The sequence below is a fragment of the Penicillium cinerascens genome (assembly GCF_028974065.1).
Source record: "Penicillium cinerascens strain IBT 15544 chromosome Unknown contig_5_segment0_segment0, whole genome shotgun sequence".
In the NCBI taxonomy this organism is placed as follows: Eukaryota; Fungi; Ascomycota; class Eurotiomycetes; order Eurotiales; family Aspergillaceae; genus Penicillium; species Penicillium cinerascens.
In genome coordinates this window covers 300822-315902 of record NW_026695294.1, presented here as the reverse complement: position 1 = coordinate 315902, position 15081 = coordinate 300822, and the positions used below count along the sequence as shown (strand labels likewise).

At 54.6% G+C, this 15081-nt stretch overlaps 7 protein-coding genes across 7 annotated transcripts; 3 read left to right on the top strand and 4 right to left on the bottom strand.

Moving 5' to 3' along the window:
• Window positions 1–1126: 1126 nt before the first annotated feature.
• On the bottom strand, window positions 1127–2182 carry N7498_004593 (zinc-dependent alcohol dehydrogenase; the record flags this gene model as incomplete). Its single annotated transcript, XM_058451655.1, has 1 exon — window positions 1127–2182. The coding sequence occupies one exon, from the start codon at window positions 2180–2182 to the stop codon at window positions 1127–1129; it is 1056 nt and encodes a 351-aa protein (XP_058308193.1).
• Window positions 2183–3169: 987 nt separating this feature from the next.
• N7498_004592 (uncharacterized protein) lies at window positions 3170–4690 on the bottom strand (the record flags this gene model as incomplete). The annotated part of the gene is made up of 1 exon (XM_058451654.1): window positions 3170–4690. The coding sequence occupies one exon, from the start codon at window positions 4688–4690 to the stop codon at window positions 3170–3172; it is 1521 nt and encodes a 506-aa protein (XP_058308192.1).
• Window positions 4691–5667: 977 nt separating this feature from the next.
• Window positions 5668–8109, bottom strand: N7498_004591 (fungal specific transcription factor domain-containing protein; the record flags this gene model as incomplete). Its single annotated transcript, XM_058451653.1, has 1 exon — window positions 5668–8109. The coding sequence occupies one exon, from the start codon at window positions 8107–8109 to the stop codon at window positions 5668–5670; it is 2442 nt and encodes an 813-aa protein (XP_058308191.1).
• Window positions 8110–9120: 1011 nt separating this feature from the next.
• Window positions 9121–9993, top strand: N7498_004590 (uncharacterized protein; the record flags this gene model as incomplete). Its single annotated transcript, XM_058451652.1, has 1 exon — window positions 9121–9993. One exon carries the CDS (start codon window positions 9121–9123, stop codon window positions 9991–9993), a length of 873 nt encoding a protein of 290 aa, XP_058308190.1.
• Window positions 9994–10515: 522 nt separating this feature from the next.
• Window positions 10516–11883, top strand: N7498_004589 (uncharacterized protein; the record flags this gene model as incomplete). Its single annotated transcript, XM_058451651.1, has 2 exons — window positions 10516–10647; window positions 10732–11883. 2 exons carry the CDS (start codon window positions 10516–10518, stop codon window positions 11881–11883), a joined length of 1284 nt encoding a protein of 427 aa, XP_058308189.1.
• A 473-nt stretch (window positions 11884–12356) lies between these two features.
• Window positions 12357–13733, bottom strand: N7498_004588 (NAD(P)/FAD-dependent oxidoreductase; the record flags this gene model as incomplete). Its single annotated transcript, XM_058451650.1, has 2 exons — window positions 12357–13460; window positions 13524–13733. 2 exons carry the CDS (start codon window positions 13731–13733, stop codon window positions 12357–12359), a joined length of 1314 nt encoding a protein of 437 aa, XP_058308188.1.
• Window positions 13734–14115: 382 nt separating this feature from the next.
• N7498_004587 (pyrroline-5-carboxylate reductase family protein) lies at window positions 14116–15066 on the top strand (the record flags this gene model as incomplete). Its single annotated transcript, XM_058451649.1, has 2 exons — window positions 14116–14158; window positions 14207–15066. The coding sequence occupies 2 exons, from the start codon at window positions 14116–14118 to the stop codon at window positions 15064–15066; spliced, it is 903 nt and encodes a 300-aa protein (XP_058308187.1).
• Between the last annotated feature and the right edge of the window lie 15 nt (window positions 15067–15081).

Here is a 15081-nt window from a genome sequence, read left to right as displayed (position 1 = left end):
AGATGCACCCAATAGAATTATTTTCTCAACCTAATGCATTACATGTTATTCGAGTTAATCCATCAGGTAGCAAGACATATCTTCGAAGGCTTAATGTATCGTCCTCCATATCCAACACTGGCACTGCGGAACTGATAGCTCTAAAGTTTTCGGTTAAATGGAATCAATGACACAGTTGAATCAATTTTTTACTAAATGAAAATTCCGTCTAATTCGGAGAAAGATTGTGCGTGGCTTTTCATATGCCTCCTGGAAATCCGAGTCCCTGGGACGTTGTTTATCGTGTCAGCGTAACCATCAGAAACACTCGGCATGTTGACGGTCACGAGGTCGCACAGCTATATTTGAATCTTGGGAACGACGAGCCCATACATCGGCTGCGCGGATTCAATAAAAGTATGGTGCAACCAGGACAATCTAAAGACGTGACATTTGAGCTGCGTCGCCGAGACGTCTCGATCTGGGATGTTGTTTCGCAGGAATGGAAAGAGGTCTGCAAGCTGGGTACCACGATTGGAGTTCATGTTGGCTCTAGTTCCAGAGATCTCCGGCTCTCCGGTAAAATCTCATCTTAGTCACTTTTTGTCAAATGAGTTGAACTCTACCCCATCCACAGCTATGGTTGGGTTGAGATCTGTCAATAAATTCAACCGAAGCCATAGTACATACCACGTCCTGATGTAGATGCTATATATCTAAATAAGCTACTCCGTAGTTCTGACACTTTGTCCTTATACTAGGCACTTTGAGAATCAATATACACCGCTCTACTTTACACTCACAGCCACTTTTCTTCCTCTCAGGCCGTCAAGCCCGGGAATATGACTAATATGGAGGGTATACCTTCAGCCTCTTGTAAATTTATATACGTAGCCACATTAGTGAGAGTATTATGCAGCTTTCTTATCGTACTAGATCCTGTCCTGGAGACGGGCCGAAAGCCCCAAGGATGTTTTTGCTTCCGATTCGTGACCCGCGAGCTCCACTGCAGTCGCCCTACCATTTTCCACGTGGAACCGCTTTTCTTTTTAGGTGGCATTGGACAGGCGTGGAGCGGTGAGGTCTCAGATTGACATGGCCTTTCACGAACCAATGCTACCTTCTAACGTGCCTCGGGGCGGTAAAGTCAGGCTATCCTGATCACAGCTTTACCCTGCATAGTCCCATTCTCAATCTCCTTTAAGATCTCCTCAATATCCTCCAGCCTTCTCTCAGTTAACTGCGGTTTTACCTGGCCCTTGGCGACAAAGGCGAGGGCTTCCACTGTGTCCTGGCGGTCACCCGTGGATGTGCCTATGACTTTGATGCCACGGGCAACGAAGTCTGCAGGGCCCAGGGGGAGCGGTGTCGGCTTCGGGGGGAGGCCGATACACACCAGGGTGCCGGCCCGTCTCAGGAATTTGACGGCATCGGCATAGGCCTGGCCGGAAGAGGCACAGATGAATGCGCCATTAGCTCCCCCATCCGTGACCTTGATAACCTGGGCCACGCAGTCGTCCGTCTCGAGCACGTCTATGTACACTTCCGCGCCCAAGCTCAGGCAGAGATCCCGTTTCCTAGCATCCAGGGCCACGACCTTGAGCCCCATGGCACGGGCATATTGAATAGCCAGATGGCCCAAGCCGCCACCGGCCCCCGCCACAGCGACCCACGAGCCCACCCGGAGGCTGGCGATCTTGAGTGCCTTGTAGACGGTGACACCAGCGCACAGTATCGGAGCGGCATCAGCGTCGCTCACCCCAGCCGGCAGGCGAACCATGTACGCGCTGTCCGCGATAGCGTACTCAGCAAAGGTGCCCTCGACGTCCTTGCCCGCAAGCTTCCGGTTTGAGCAAAGGTTCTCATAGCCGGTCGTGCACACCTCGCACTTCCCGCAGACGATGTGCACCCACCGTACCGCTACTCGGTCACCGACTTGCCACTCCGCGGCGTCCACGTCGGGGCCGAGGCTGGCGATCACTCCCGTGCCCTCATGGCCGCCTACTGAGACCTTGGGCTGTAAGTAGGGGACATTTCCACGGGCCAGATGGAGATCCGTGGCGCAGACACCGGAGTAGTGGAGCTTGACTAGGACTTGGGTGCCGATGGGGTCTGGAGTTGGGCGTTTGGCGACGGAGATGGCCTTGGTCTCCTTATCTTGGATCGCCGCACGAGACATCCCCGGTAAATATAGCGAGCCCATGATGGTGTGGGGGAAGGGCAGAAGGAAAAGGATGTCCAGGGCTGATTGAGGGGAGAAAGCAGAGAAAGGCAATATGGTAAGATTTCGTCGTGGAAGAAAGCAACGGCCTGCAAACAACGTGTGCTCTTAATAAACACACTTCATTCTCCCCTCTCCATCCTAGCTCTTGGCGAATGGCAAGATCAACATCCTGCAATGCTCGGGATTCTTAGGCGGACCTCCCCAGGAGCTCTTGCTTTCTATTTTGCCGAAGACGACTTATATCCGATCGGAGCCAACCATCCGATATTTCTGGGGTTTCCCCGCCCATTCCCAGGGAAATGGGTCCTGGACCCATTCGGACAACTGTCCGACATAAAACAATTCACGGATACTGGGACCCCAAAGAGACTCTGGTCAATTGGCTGATAGCTTGGTCTTCCATCATGTATTCAGTGAGAATATGTCCTTGGGTCGTCCGAACGCCACTCACGAAAACGACGTGCTGGGGATGAATTTGGTTTTGCCTATAATTGGACACATTTCTTGCATCTGGGGAAACTTCCAGAGTTGACGCCTGTAGTTAAGAACCTACCTAAGAACCACGTCTCAACATGAGCACGAAAAAAGAAGCTATCCCCAGTGAGCCCACCCGCAGTCCTATATGAAAAAGGATCGGGAGTGTCGAGCGTTTACCCTCGCCGGCGTGCGTAGACAAAGTTATGCTGACCCCATCAGATGCAGACAGCGACGTGATGGAGGATCCAGAGAAGCATCACGCAACGTCGCACCCGCATTCGAGAAATATAATTATAAGGGGATCTTGCTCTTGAACCGTCCGGCAACAAGTTCTGTTGAGCGTCCTGAGAAGCTCGGTTCGTCCTTGTTGGAATCATATAACGGGTTTGTTCTGTTCCATAGATGATGATAGTTCCATGTAGATTAATCTGGACAAGAAATGTTGACTTTCAACCAGCTTATACCGACATCTCCTAGACAAGTGGCTATCTAGAACGCATACTTCATCCCCGGCCTCGCTAAGCTCACGATCTGCCTCTCCGTAAACTCCTCGATGCCCGCCACACCACCGAACCGGCCGTAGCCGCTCGCGCCGCCTACGCCCCCATTGGGTAACGGCGCCTCGATGTACACGGTTGGCCCGTTGACGTGGCAGCTCCCTGTCCGAATCCGCTTGGCCGTGTCCATGGCGCGCAGGGCGTCACGCGAGAAGACGCTGGCACACAGCGAGAACTCACTGTCGTTGGCCTGCGCGACGGCCTCGTCGTCTGTGTCGAATTCGGACACAAAGAGCACAGGGCCGAACGTCTCCCGGTGGAAGAGGTCCATATCCCGCGTGACGCCCGTGAGGACGTGAGGGGCCAGGATCGTCCGGCACGGTCCGTGAAGAGCCAGGTCGCCCGCCAGGAGCGTGGCACCCGCGTCGACGGCGCCCTTAATCAGGCCGAGAACGCGCTCGGCGGAGGCAGCAGTGAAGAGGCCCGAGAGCTGCACCTCTGGATCCTCCAGGTGGTTCCCTACCCGCAGGCTCTCCGCCCGTTTCACCAACTGGGCCTTGAAGTCCGCTACCAGGGAACGATGCACGATCGCCCGCTCCGTGGACATACATATCTGCCCGCTGTTGGACATCGCACCATATATCACTGCTTCCACGGCGGCCTCCACATCGGCATCCTCCAGGACCACAACGGGCGCCTTGCCGCCTAGCTCCAACACACACGGCTTCAGACAAGATGCCGACAGCCCGGCGATGATGCGGCCAACGCGGTCGCTACCCGTGAAGTTTGCACGGCTCACCTTCGGGTGCCGGATTGCAAACTCGATCGCCCGCGGCGTGTCGGCGGTGCTTGTGGGCAGGAACTGCAGACACCCCGCTGGCAGTCCAGCCTCGGTCAGAGCGCGCACGACGAGGTGCTGCGACTTGGGGCTGAACTCAGACGGCCGCAGGACCACGCTATTCCCGCAGATCAGAGGGCAGCAGACCGCCCTGGCCGTCAGCGTGACAGGCATGTTCCAGGGGCTGATGGCCAGGACCACGCCGACGGGCTCGCGGCTCACTAGGATCGTGGTGCCGGGCCGATCTGCGGGGACGATCTCTCCCTTGATGTGCGTCGCCAGGGCGGCGGTCTCGCGAAAGATGCCGGCTGTGGACAGAATGTTGGCCCTGACCCATCCCCTGGTGGCCGAGACCTCGGATGAAAGGATTGCCGGCGCGTCCTTGTCGATGTACGTCTCCATAATGTCGGCGGCCTTGAGAAGGATCAACCGCCGGGACGACGGGCCGAGGCAGGCCCATGAAGGTTGGGCTGCATGTGCTTCCTCGATGGCGGCGGCGTAGTCATCCAGAGAGGCGGAGACGCACTCGTATATGGTCTCGCCCGTCATGGGGTTCTTCACGGGGAAGGTCTCTTTGCTCTGGCTGTTCTGGTATTTTCCCGAGATGAATAACTGTTGCGGAGCTGCCAGTGAAGTACCAGACTTGCTGACATGGACGCCGTTGGCTTGAGACATTTTGAACGATCAATTTGTGTCCGCAATCAGTAATTGTGTAGCGAGCAGATGGTTTGGAGAGCTTTAAAGTTCTGTTCTTTCAGAACATGTAGTCCTAGGGAACGTCGCGGAGGGCGCTAGAAAAAAAGAATGCGACTTCCGGCTCGCATATTGTGCGAATAGGCTAACTGATCGAGTCCAACTTGAATGAGGTGCATGCTGACGGACTTGACTCCGGGTGTTAGAAAATGTGGATTGACATTCCGTGTGATGCATTTCCATTGGATCCACATCTGATGTGGGGAAGTATGGGGTAGGTGGGCCGACGGATGCTTGCTCCCGAACAATGTGTGATTACGTAGTACACTCATAGGTAATAAGTCTGCTAACACCCAAGATTCCCCACTATTTATGTAATTAACCTAGTATAACCAAACATATATATTTTAACCAAAATTCAATAAAATTGTTTGACCGTAGTGCTTTAGAATCTTTCGTATAGTCGATCGTAACGGGGAATTAGGGGTGTTTGCGATAATAGCTTTATAGCTCCACCGAGGGTGTTTGCGAGCTAAACGAAAGATATAGCGCTTAGTTTGAGCACTAAATTTTGGTGGGCGACTAATTCTAGGCTTTGATTTAATTAAACTATACTATTAGAAGCGAGCTTTAGTGTTGTAGACCGTATAGCGAGACACATAATGGTCTTGCGCGATTTTAGAAGGCGATATACCTAATTTAAGCGCGTATTATATAGCAAAACGCGTAGTAGGTGAAAGCTCTGCATTTCGCGCGCGATTTCCACTGATTTCTGTTCCAAAAGAACGCATATTGATTGAGATATTAGTAAATAAAGATAGTGGGTTGTTTTGGTTAGGTGACGCGGCACTAGCGTGTTAGCAGACTTACGCCCCCTATGTATACACTATTGCCTCACAGCCTCTGCCTCCGCCCTAGACCATATACCATACTACAGGTAGTTTGCCTTGGCCAAGCCACTATTGGCCCGGGTTCCGTGATAAGAGGGAATCAATATCGCCCCAGTCCACGACGCCGGTTCCGTCCATCGCGAGGAATGGGTCCATCATCCAGCCGTTTGCCTCCGGCTCCCCGTCAAAGGACGTCAATAAGTTTGACTGCCAGAAGGGGTCTGATATACCGAGCCTCGGCACAATTCCGATACCATGCCCGTGCTGGAAGCTAAGGGGTTCTTGCTGCGAGACTGACAGGGTGGAGGTGTCCAGCGATGCTTCTGCAATCGGAAGTATTGTCTGGTTGCTCGCCCGCCCACCATCTAAGGCGGCGTGGATAGAATCGTTGAACCGGCCGCGAGGGCCGCGAGACGCCTGCCAAGCCGTTCCCATCTCAAACAGAGCGCCATTAGCCGTTGACCGATTGGCCAAACCATCAGCAGGCCTGATGTTATCCTGCCTTGATCCATCCTCGAAGGCAGCCACAACGCGCGCGAACCGCTTCATCGTGCTGCACTTGTTCACACGCATAAGCACTTCTCTCGTTTGTGCGATCAGCTTGCGCAACTCCAGCTGCAGGTGCGCCTCGCGCTGGTCATGGTAGTGGCTTGCAGAGCTAGAAATTCGTAGCGACCGCAATATGAGCACCATAACGCCGCAGTAGGCGTAAAAGACATCCATGGCCGATATGCCATTCACCAAGCCAAAAGAGTCTGCGAGCAGGATGAGCCGGCATAGCTGCACGGCGTGCGTGACGCAGATGTCCGATAGCCGTTCTCCTGCGGAGCCGATATACGGGTCGGTTCTGGCCTCGTTCCGGTTGAGCAGGGCTGCATGGTCCGATTCACCCCGTTGCGCGGATGCGACATATCGCAGCAAAGAAGATCGGGTCACTAGGACGGCAATGTACCTGTATTGGAGGTGCAAGACCAGGGCCACCCGAAGTGGAGGTCTGCTTTGCCAACCCATCATGGCCTTGAGATCTTGGAGTGACATTCGCGGCATCTCCTCGATGTCCTGGCAAAGCGGATCATCTGTCTCGCCGATCAACGGGATGTTTAGCATGTGGTGGGCGGCAAGGTCGCCCCTCCACGCCTTCAAGATCCCCAGCGTCTCCCTCGAAGACTGCTCTTGCCGAGCCAGGCCGTCGATGTTGCTCCGTTCATTGGTCACAGCTAGCGTCTTGACGGCAAGGGATACCCTGGCCTTGGCCAGGATAGCTTGCAGCCTCAGCGAAAGTTTCATGACTTCGTCGTCCTCATCCTGCCCACTATCCAGGACTCCCTCGCGTGGAGGGACTATCTCTACATCCTCGAAGTCGTAGAACCCGCTTGGTCTCCCAAGGCTGGACGCGAGGAATTGCTCGAAGGCGTAGAGCGTGCAGAAGACGCGTTTACGCACCTCCCTTTCCATGGGCCGGAAGTGCGACCCGTTCTCGCTGGCACGGTGCAGACCCATGGCGAAGGAAATGCGCATGGCAGTCCCAACCAGGTTCCAAGCTGCGTTACGCTCATTGTGATTATGAAGGAAAAGGGACAGAAGTAGGAGGGCTCTGACGTTGGAGAGGGTGCACTTTGAGATAAATTGAGGCAGGAGCTGGCGGGTAAGGCTGGCACAATGGCGACAGAGGGCAGTAAGATCCAGCTCGGTAGCGACATCGACAGAGCCAATTAGCGAGGCGAAGGCAGTCATCATATGCAAACAGCCTAACCAGCCTGGTTCAGGTAAGGTGGGAGAAGGTAAATGTACACCCGCTCGAGCGTGGTGATGATAGTACCGCCCCTTGGACATGAAGGTCTCGTATTCTTCCTCGAAGGTACCGCGGTGGAATAAGGGAAAGTCCGGATGGACGCTCTTGAAATATACTCGCATCAGAGAATCGAGAACGTCGCGAGGCGGAAGCTGCTTTCTTATCTCGTCGATGTCATTGACGGGAATGCTGGAAAAGTCCCGGACAAGAGTAGAACCCAAGGAGGCAGGGGAGCGCTCGTCAATCTCCTGGCCTTCCTTGGCACCGTTGCCAATGTCTCCGGAAGGCAAAGCGGCGAGCTCACTCTGGTCACCATCTGCTTCCAGGGCTTGCGCTGCATCTTCATCGGTGAACGTGGCCGTAAGGCGAGCGGGTACCCGGGACTGTACGACATCCTCGCTGCGGGATACAAGAAGTAACCTCCGGAGCTGGCCCAGAAACTGCAGGCTTCCAGACGGGCCGATGAAATGTTCTCGCCCGGCGGTGTCTCTAATGAGTCCAACAGTCTCATCCGTACAGGAGTTGTTTTCCTGGACTTGGCTCGAAGAGTGCTTTTTTTCATTCTCAGTATGGACATTCACGGCACCTGTTCTTGGTGGCAGTGAAGAGGCACGCTGTGTTGACCCAGCAAGGCCCTGGTCTCCAGCTTCGGTGGAGAAATCTCTCACCAGCTCCTCTATCCTGGGTGACTCCCCTGATTTCTGAGATAGGTCCGGCATGGCATATCCCATGCGCTCTCCCAGCCGGACGAGCTCCGGAACGGTGGAGATGCCGTCATTGGGAAATGCACCTCGTACAATGGCCTCTAAGCATTTGTATCTAAAGTGGAATTGCAGACATCGTCAATACAGGCTGGCCGCAGGTGAAGGTAGCACAAATGTCTTCTTACCGATCACTCAGGTCATCCACGCTGCCGTAGAACCTGGTCTTTCGCGGAAGTGTATAAGAACATACCAGTTTATGGTCCTGGCACATGACACATCCGTGTCCTGATGGTTGTCGAACACATTTGCAGCGTCGCTGTCGGCATCAGGTATCAGCCTACAGCCCTTGCATGTACTGGAGATAACAGGGGTTTGACCCTGATCCTCTTTCATCACGAAACATCGGTGAGCTTACCTTTCGACAGAAGTCGCCTAGTGCACGCAGGTTTCAGTACCGGGTCACTTCATACTCGCCTACAATAAGGCGGGCTGCAAACACGCAGACTTACAGCTATACGCCGATCGCTTCCGCGATGCGTCTGGGATCCTCCTCAGCCGGCGTTTCGGCGGTGCTGCTGCCGATGCCTCGGTCATCGCGTAAAAATGGGTTGCGGTCCGCTACTTCCGTCTCGCGTCCGATAACACGGTCGTCGACTCGGTCTCTCTTTTACGTGGATGGTAGGATAATTGACAGGGAGCCTATGCGAGTACTGCGGAGTCAAAGAAACGTCGGAGCAATGACCCGGATGCACGTTGGAATAGGCGGATAGCACGGACTTAATAGTCCCGGTTCATTCCCCGCTGATCAGTCCCGGGAACCGTGCGGAGGCGGGACAGCTTCTACATGACCCACTCTCGGAGCCGACAACACATGGAAGTATCCGGCGAAGTGGCCGACTGATATCCAGTCTTGTTTCTTTTCCAATCGTAATTCACACCTTCGTAGAATCTCTGTCATTACAACCTCTCACGGCTTTTGGCTCTGCTTGTCAGCTGGAGGCAGGGCAGCACGCAAAAATTGCCATAATGTCGTCTACAAGCGAGTCCTTCACGCTCCCAAACGGGCGACAGATGGCCTATACCCTGTCGTCCGGCAGTTCCTCGGATCGCGTGGTCCTTTTCTCCAATTCCTTGGCCGAGGATCTGACCTCGTGGGATCGCGTCGTGCCTGTGGTGGAAAACCAAGACTTCCGCGTCCTCCGCTACGACGACCCGGGGCATGGACGCTCGGGTGCGCCTACTAAAGCCGAATTGACCTCCATGACATTCGAGACCTTGGCGGACGACGTCTACCACCTTCTCGAACACCTCAAAATCAGCAAGTTGCATGCCTGGGTCGGCGTCTCGATGGGCGGCATCAAGGCCGTGTACTTCACCGCGCGCCATCCGGGCATCGTGAACAAAATCGTCGTGGCCGACGCCATCGCCGCTTCTCCGGCCGTGGCGGGCATCCCCGATAACTTTGCCGCGCGGGTAAGCGCCGTCAAACAGTCGGGTTCCATCTCGGAGGACCTCTCAAACACTAGGAAGCGGTGGTTCGGTGAAGACTGGATGGCAAAGCATCCGGAGGAAACGGCGAGGATTGAGAAGTCCATGGCTACAACTACAGTTCAGGGGCTCGAGGCGTGCTGTGCTGCCCTTGGGGGCCCGTCTTTCGACCTGAAGCCGCTATATCCGAAGGTGGGATACGCCTGTGAAGAGGCGCTCATTGTCGCCGGCGAGAAGGATGCGGACCTTCCAGTCAAGATGCAGGAGATGCGGCAGGCTATTGAGGAGAGCCTCTGGAGCTGTGGAAAGAAGGTGCCCGTGAGGATGGAGATTATCAAGGGTGCCGGGCATGTTCCCTACATTGATGGCTTCGAGGACTTCTGCGAAATCATCACCAAATTCCTTGCCTAGATAGCACTCGCTCTGCTTCACGATTGTGAAATGCCTTTAATTTTCGTATCCATCTAGACTATGCAATAAAACAAATTCTGAACACAAGTCATTCTTCAGCCGCATTCCCGGAGTGTGTGATGTCCTGGTCCCATATTGCTCGTCTTCGCTGTGGCTGCGCTGGGTAGCAAGTGCGCGCTTAGTAGGCAAATAGAAGCAATCGGCTGGAGTTGGCCCGACTAGGATGCTCTCCGACGACCGGCCAAGTGCGGAGAGGGTGGGTCGAGACCGCCACCCGTCGGGTGCAGTCTTCCGATAGCCAACCCCAATCCAAGGGAGCGGATCCGCAAATGCAGAGAATCATGGTCGGAGAAACAAGACGGTCCCAGAGGCGTATGCGGATCTTCGTCGGTCGAATTTGCCCTCATGAGTTCTATAAAGTGCTCTTGTTTAAGATAGCGAATCGAGACATTGGATGACCTACTTGAGCAGGCTGGGAGACAACCACAACTCAGAGAAATTCTCTCCCGACGAAATAACAAAATGACTCCCGCCTCCAAATCATTGAACGTTCTCATCGTCGGCGCCGGCTTGGGCGGCCTCGCGGCGGGACTGGCTTTGCAGACGGATGGCCACAAGGTCACAATGATTGATGCAGCTCCTGAGTTCGCAGAGGTAAGCCATCCAACAGCAGATGCTTTTTAAACATGCCAGATCTAACTGAAGACATCAATTGACTAACACTGGAGATTAACGCAGGCCGGAGCGGGGATCAGGATCCCACCCAACTCGAGCCGGTTGCTCATGCGATGGGGCGTTGATCTGGAGAGGATGAAGAAGTCGACTTCACAGAGATATCACTTCATCCGCTGGAAGGATGGCAGCACCATTTTCAACCTGCCCTTCAACAATATTGTCGAGACACACGGGGCGCCTTACTGGCTTGTCCATAGAGCAGACCTGCACGCCGCTCTCCTCGATGCGGCCCTAAACGCCGGCGTCAAGGTCCTTACCAACAAGCGTGTTACGTCCTACGACTTCGACGCACCGAGCACCACCACACAGGACGGCGAGACCTTCAAGGCTGATCTGATCGTCGGCGCGGACGGCATAAAGTCCATCTGCCGACCCCTTCTTACCGGTCAGCCGGACGTCCCGCGGGACACGGGCGACGTCGCCTATCGGATTCTCATCCCTGGCGAGAAACTGCTGGCCGACCCAAGCCTGGCCCATCTGATCCGCGACCCCTGCACGACATCATGGTGTGGCCCGGACGCGCACCTGGTCGGCTACCCGATCCGCAACGGCGAGATGTACAACATCGTTGTGTGTGCCACCTCCCACAACGAGACCACGGACGAGGTCTGGGTCGTCAAGGGAGACAACAGCGAGCTGTCCGAGCGCTTCGCTAGCTGGGAGCCCCAGGTGCGGAAGCTCTGCGCCCTCACCGGCGACTTCATGAAGTGGCGCCTGTGCGACCTGCCCAACCTCACCCGCTGGACGCACCCCTCAGGTAAGGTCGTGCTGCTGGGCGACAGCTGCCACCCGATGCTGCCTTACCTAGCCCAGGGCGCTGCCCAGTCCTTCGAGGATGCCGCCGTCCTGCGGCAGGTGCTCGCCCAGGAGATGGACATGGCCACGGCCCTAAAGCAGTACGAGCAGATCCGCATGCCGCGGGTGAGCCTGGTGCAGGCTAAGACTCGCGAGCACCAGTATATCCTCCATGTCGACGACGGTCAGGAGCAGCAGGACCGGGACAAGAAGTTGGCTCTCGATGCGGTGGAGAACCCGGTCTTTTGGGGCTATGGCGACCGGAGGAAATGGCTCTTTAGTCATGATGCAGAGGTGATCCAGAAAGAAGGGGCGAACTGGAGAGATGGGCCCAACATGAATGGCGTGCATGTTTCTTAGATTACTGTGGCAATGCCTTGAGCTCTATTATTCTTCAACCAGACCATCCATCCTTGCGTTTTGCATCGGTCCTCGGCGATTCACCGCGTAGTTATCCTCTTCATCTGGTTACATCTTCCCAGCTTGGGCGGCTGGTATGTCTTCTATATTTATTTGAGCCAGGTTTAAGAGTATTTCACGTTGAAAGTTGACAATATCTCGAGGCTACTTCCGCAGTGTCAAAAGCTCAACCCCATGAATGTGACGTACGAAGTTAAAGATTACATGTTTACCGCTAGATAGCCTTGTTATTATCCCAATAGACTGTAATTCTATATTAAAGATTTAGTAGGTGGCTCTTTCCGTATGTTAGACCCAGTATCCACGTATAAGCACCTGATCCGCGGGATAAAATGGGCATTCAAGTAGTAGACTGCCTAGGTAGCAATTACTAACAGCACCTCCAGCTGATAGCATTGTACATCAAGCAACCATTACAGTTTCGAAGCTTTTGGCGGCATGATTGCGGAAAGTTCTTTGGACTCTCCAAGACGCCAGCTAACGTCACCTCCCCAGTCACCCTTGCCTGCATCAGGGTCAGACTCCTTCCACCGCCAGCGTACAACAGACTGCTTATCATCGGGGGCCTCAAGCAGATCGGTGACGAAGGACCCCACAATAGGGAACATCTTGAAGCCATGCCCTGAGTCACCAGAGAGGACAATGATAGAGGAGGACATGTTGGGAAGGTAGTCAACAATGAAATCCGAGTCATTGGTGTCAGCAAACCAACACAGAGACTTCTTCACAAGAGGCCGATCTGCCAGAGTCGGGAGTGTTTGAGCCAGGAGCTTCCTCAGCTGTTTCTCGTCATCCTCGGGCAGGAAAGCACTCTCCTGCAAAGTGTCTGGTGCATGTGAAACACCAGTCTTTGGATCAGTGTTGATATACCCACCACCCATGGGACACAGCTTCAGCAGGTTCGTCTTGGGATCGGGCTCAAAGAAGAAGCCCAGGTCGCGGGCGTAGGTGACAGGAATTCCACGAAGAGCCGACGTCTCTTCATCAGTCAGATGCACATGGGCAACAGACCACGACTTGGCAACAACCTGAGTACCGAGCTGGGGGACCAGACGCCCGACACCAGCACCTGCTGCAACGACGGTCAGAGCTGAAGGGTGAAAACGGCCGTTCTTTGTTCGAATGCCAGCGCACTTGCGTCCGGTCAAGGCGCTCACGTAGACAATTTCGTCGACTGCGCCTTGCTCGCCCAGGAAGAAGCGTACACCTTCTGCTTGGGCCGCGCGGTATACTGCTGCCAGGGCGTTGCCAGAGTGGGCGTAGCCATCGAAGCGATTGAAATATCCATACCATCCAGGTAGTTGGCCGGTAAGCTGCCAAGCAGCCTGACGTATATCCTCCACTCCTTCGAGGGGAACGACATGGAGTTTCATTTGAGGATTTCGCTCTGCGGAAGCCCGGAATCTCTGCAGGGTCTCAGCGGCTTTCTTCGGTGCTGCTCCAGACACACAATGCAAGAAACCAGTCTGGTGAAAGTGAGGTGCGAAAAGCGGAGTTTTCCAAGCCGCAATTGCTTTCTAGAAAAGGACAATCAACAATTAGCATTCCATTATCTGAACGGAGCAACGGCGCGGTCATACAATGGTCAGGTCGGTGTAGAACGGATCCTCATATTCAGCCCGCACAATCTTGTTAAGATCGTTGGCCGCGGAGAATCGGGGAGGGATGTGGTCATCTTTCTCAAAGACGGAGATATTTGTATACCCCTTTCGGGAAAGATGAAGAGCAGTAGAGAGGCCGAAGGCGCCTCCGCCAACGATAACGATCGCGTCGGACTTGGATACACCCATTATGGAGTGGGACGAAAAGATTCTCCCGATTCTGTTTCACTGTTTGTTGTCTGTGCTACCATATATACCCCGCTATAGCATGCATCTGCCAGGACTCGGTATCCGATGCGAGATAGACGTGGCACGAGTGTATACTGCGGGGTGACATGCGATCGTGCTATCATCGGGAACCTCGCCGAGTGGAACCCACGCGATGAGGAGAAGACACCGTCCAATCGAGACCGGAGCCGCGCTACTCCACTTGACATCGGGCACCCTTCCGATGCGGGCGACAACATCTTATCAGGCGGGGTGGTCTTTGGCTATCGCGATAACAATCGCGTGTCAGAAACCTCACCTTGGGATCAGCGGATTCATTGATTCACCCTCGACATTGCCAATCATGGCTGAAATCAAAAGCTCAACTCTGTGCCTTTTGGGATGTGGTGAGTAACCCTGATCCCGCAATCGCAATCATCGCTCACTGTTTTTAGGAAACTTGGGAGGTGCTATTCTCGATAGCTTGCTCAATTCGACGCAAGGCAAGCCTCTATTCACTCGATACATCGCCTGCGTACGCAGTGAAAGCTCGGCAACAAAGCTAAAAGAACGATTCTCCGGCCACCTGGGTGAATTGTCAATCTATCAAGGCGACAACGTGAAGGCCGCACGGGAGTCCGACGTGATCATCTTGGGTGTTGACCCCGCCGATATTGAGAATGTCTTGACACAGAATTCACTGCGCGAGGCACTGCAAGATAAACTCTTGATCAGTATCGCCGCCGGCTGGACGAGACAGAAACTCGAGCAGACCATCTACGGAAGCGAGACGACCGCAGCCAACAAATCGGGGCGAGCGTGGGTGGTGCGCACGCTCCCCAACATCGCCGCTCAAGTCTCGCAATCCCTGACTGCAATCGAAGTCTCCGTGCCCACCCCGCCCGAGCACTATCTCCAAATCACAACTGAGATTTTCGAGAGGATTGGTCGCGCTGTTCAAATCGAGCCCAGATTAATGAATGCGACGACCGCTGTTGGAGGGTCCACACCGGCTTTCTTCGCCGTGATCTGTGATGCGCTTATTGACGCCGCCGTGGCGGTCGGTGTTCCCCGGGATCTGGCACATACCATGATTTTCCAGTCCATGCAGGGAACTGCCACGATGCTGCAGGGAGGAATGCATCCGGCCGTACTCAGGGACCAAGGGACGTCCCCCGAAGGATGCACGATTGGGGGGTTGATGGTTATGGAGGAAGCGGGTGTTCGTGGTCATATTGGACGTGCCCTTCGAGAGGCCGTGACGCTGGCTCGATTAATGGAAACGACAGAGCATGTTAATGACACAAGACATTGAGTAGATAGAAAGCTT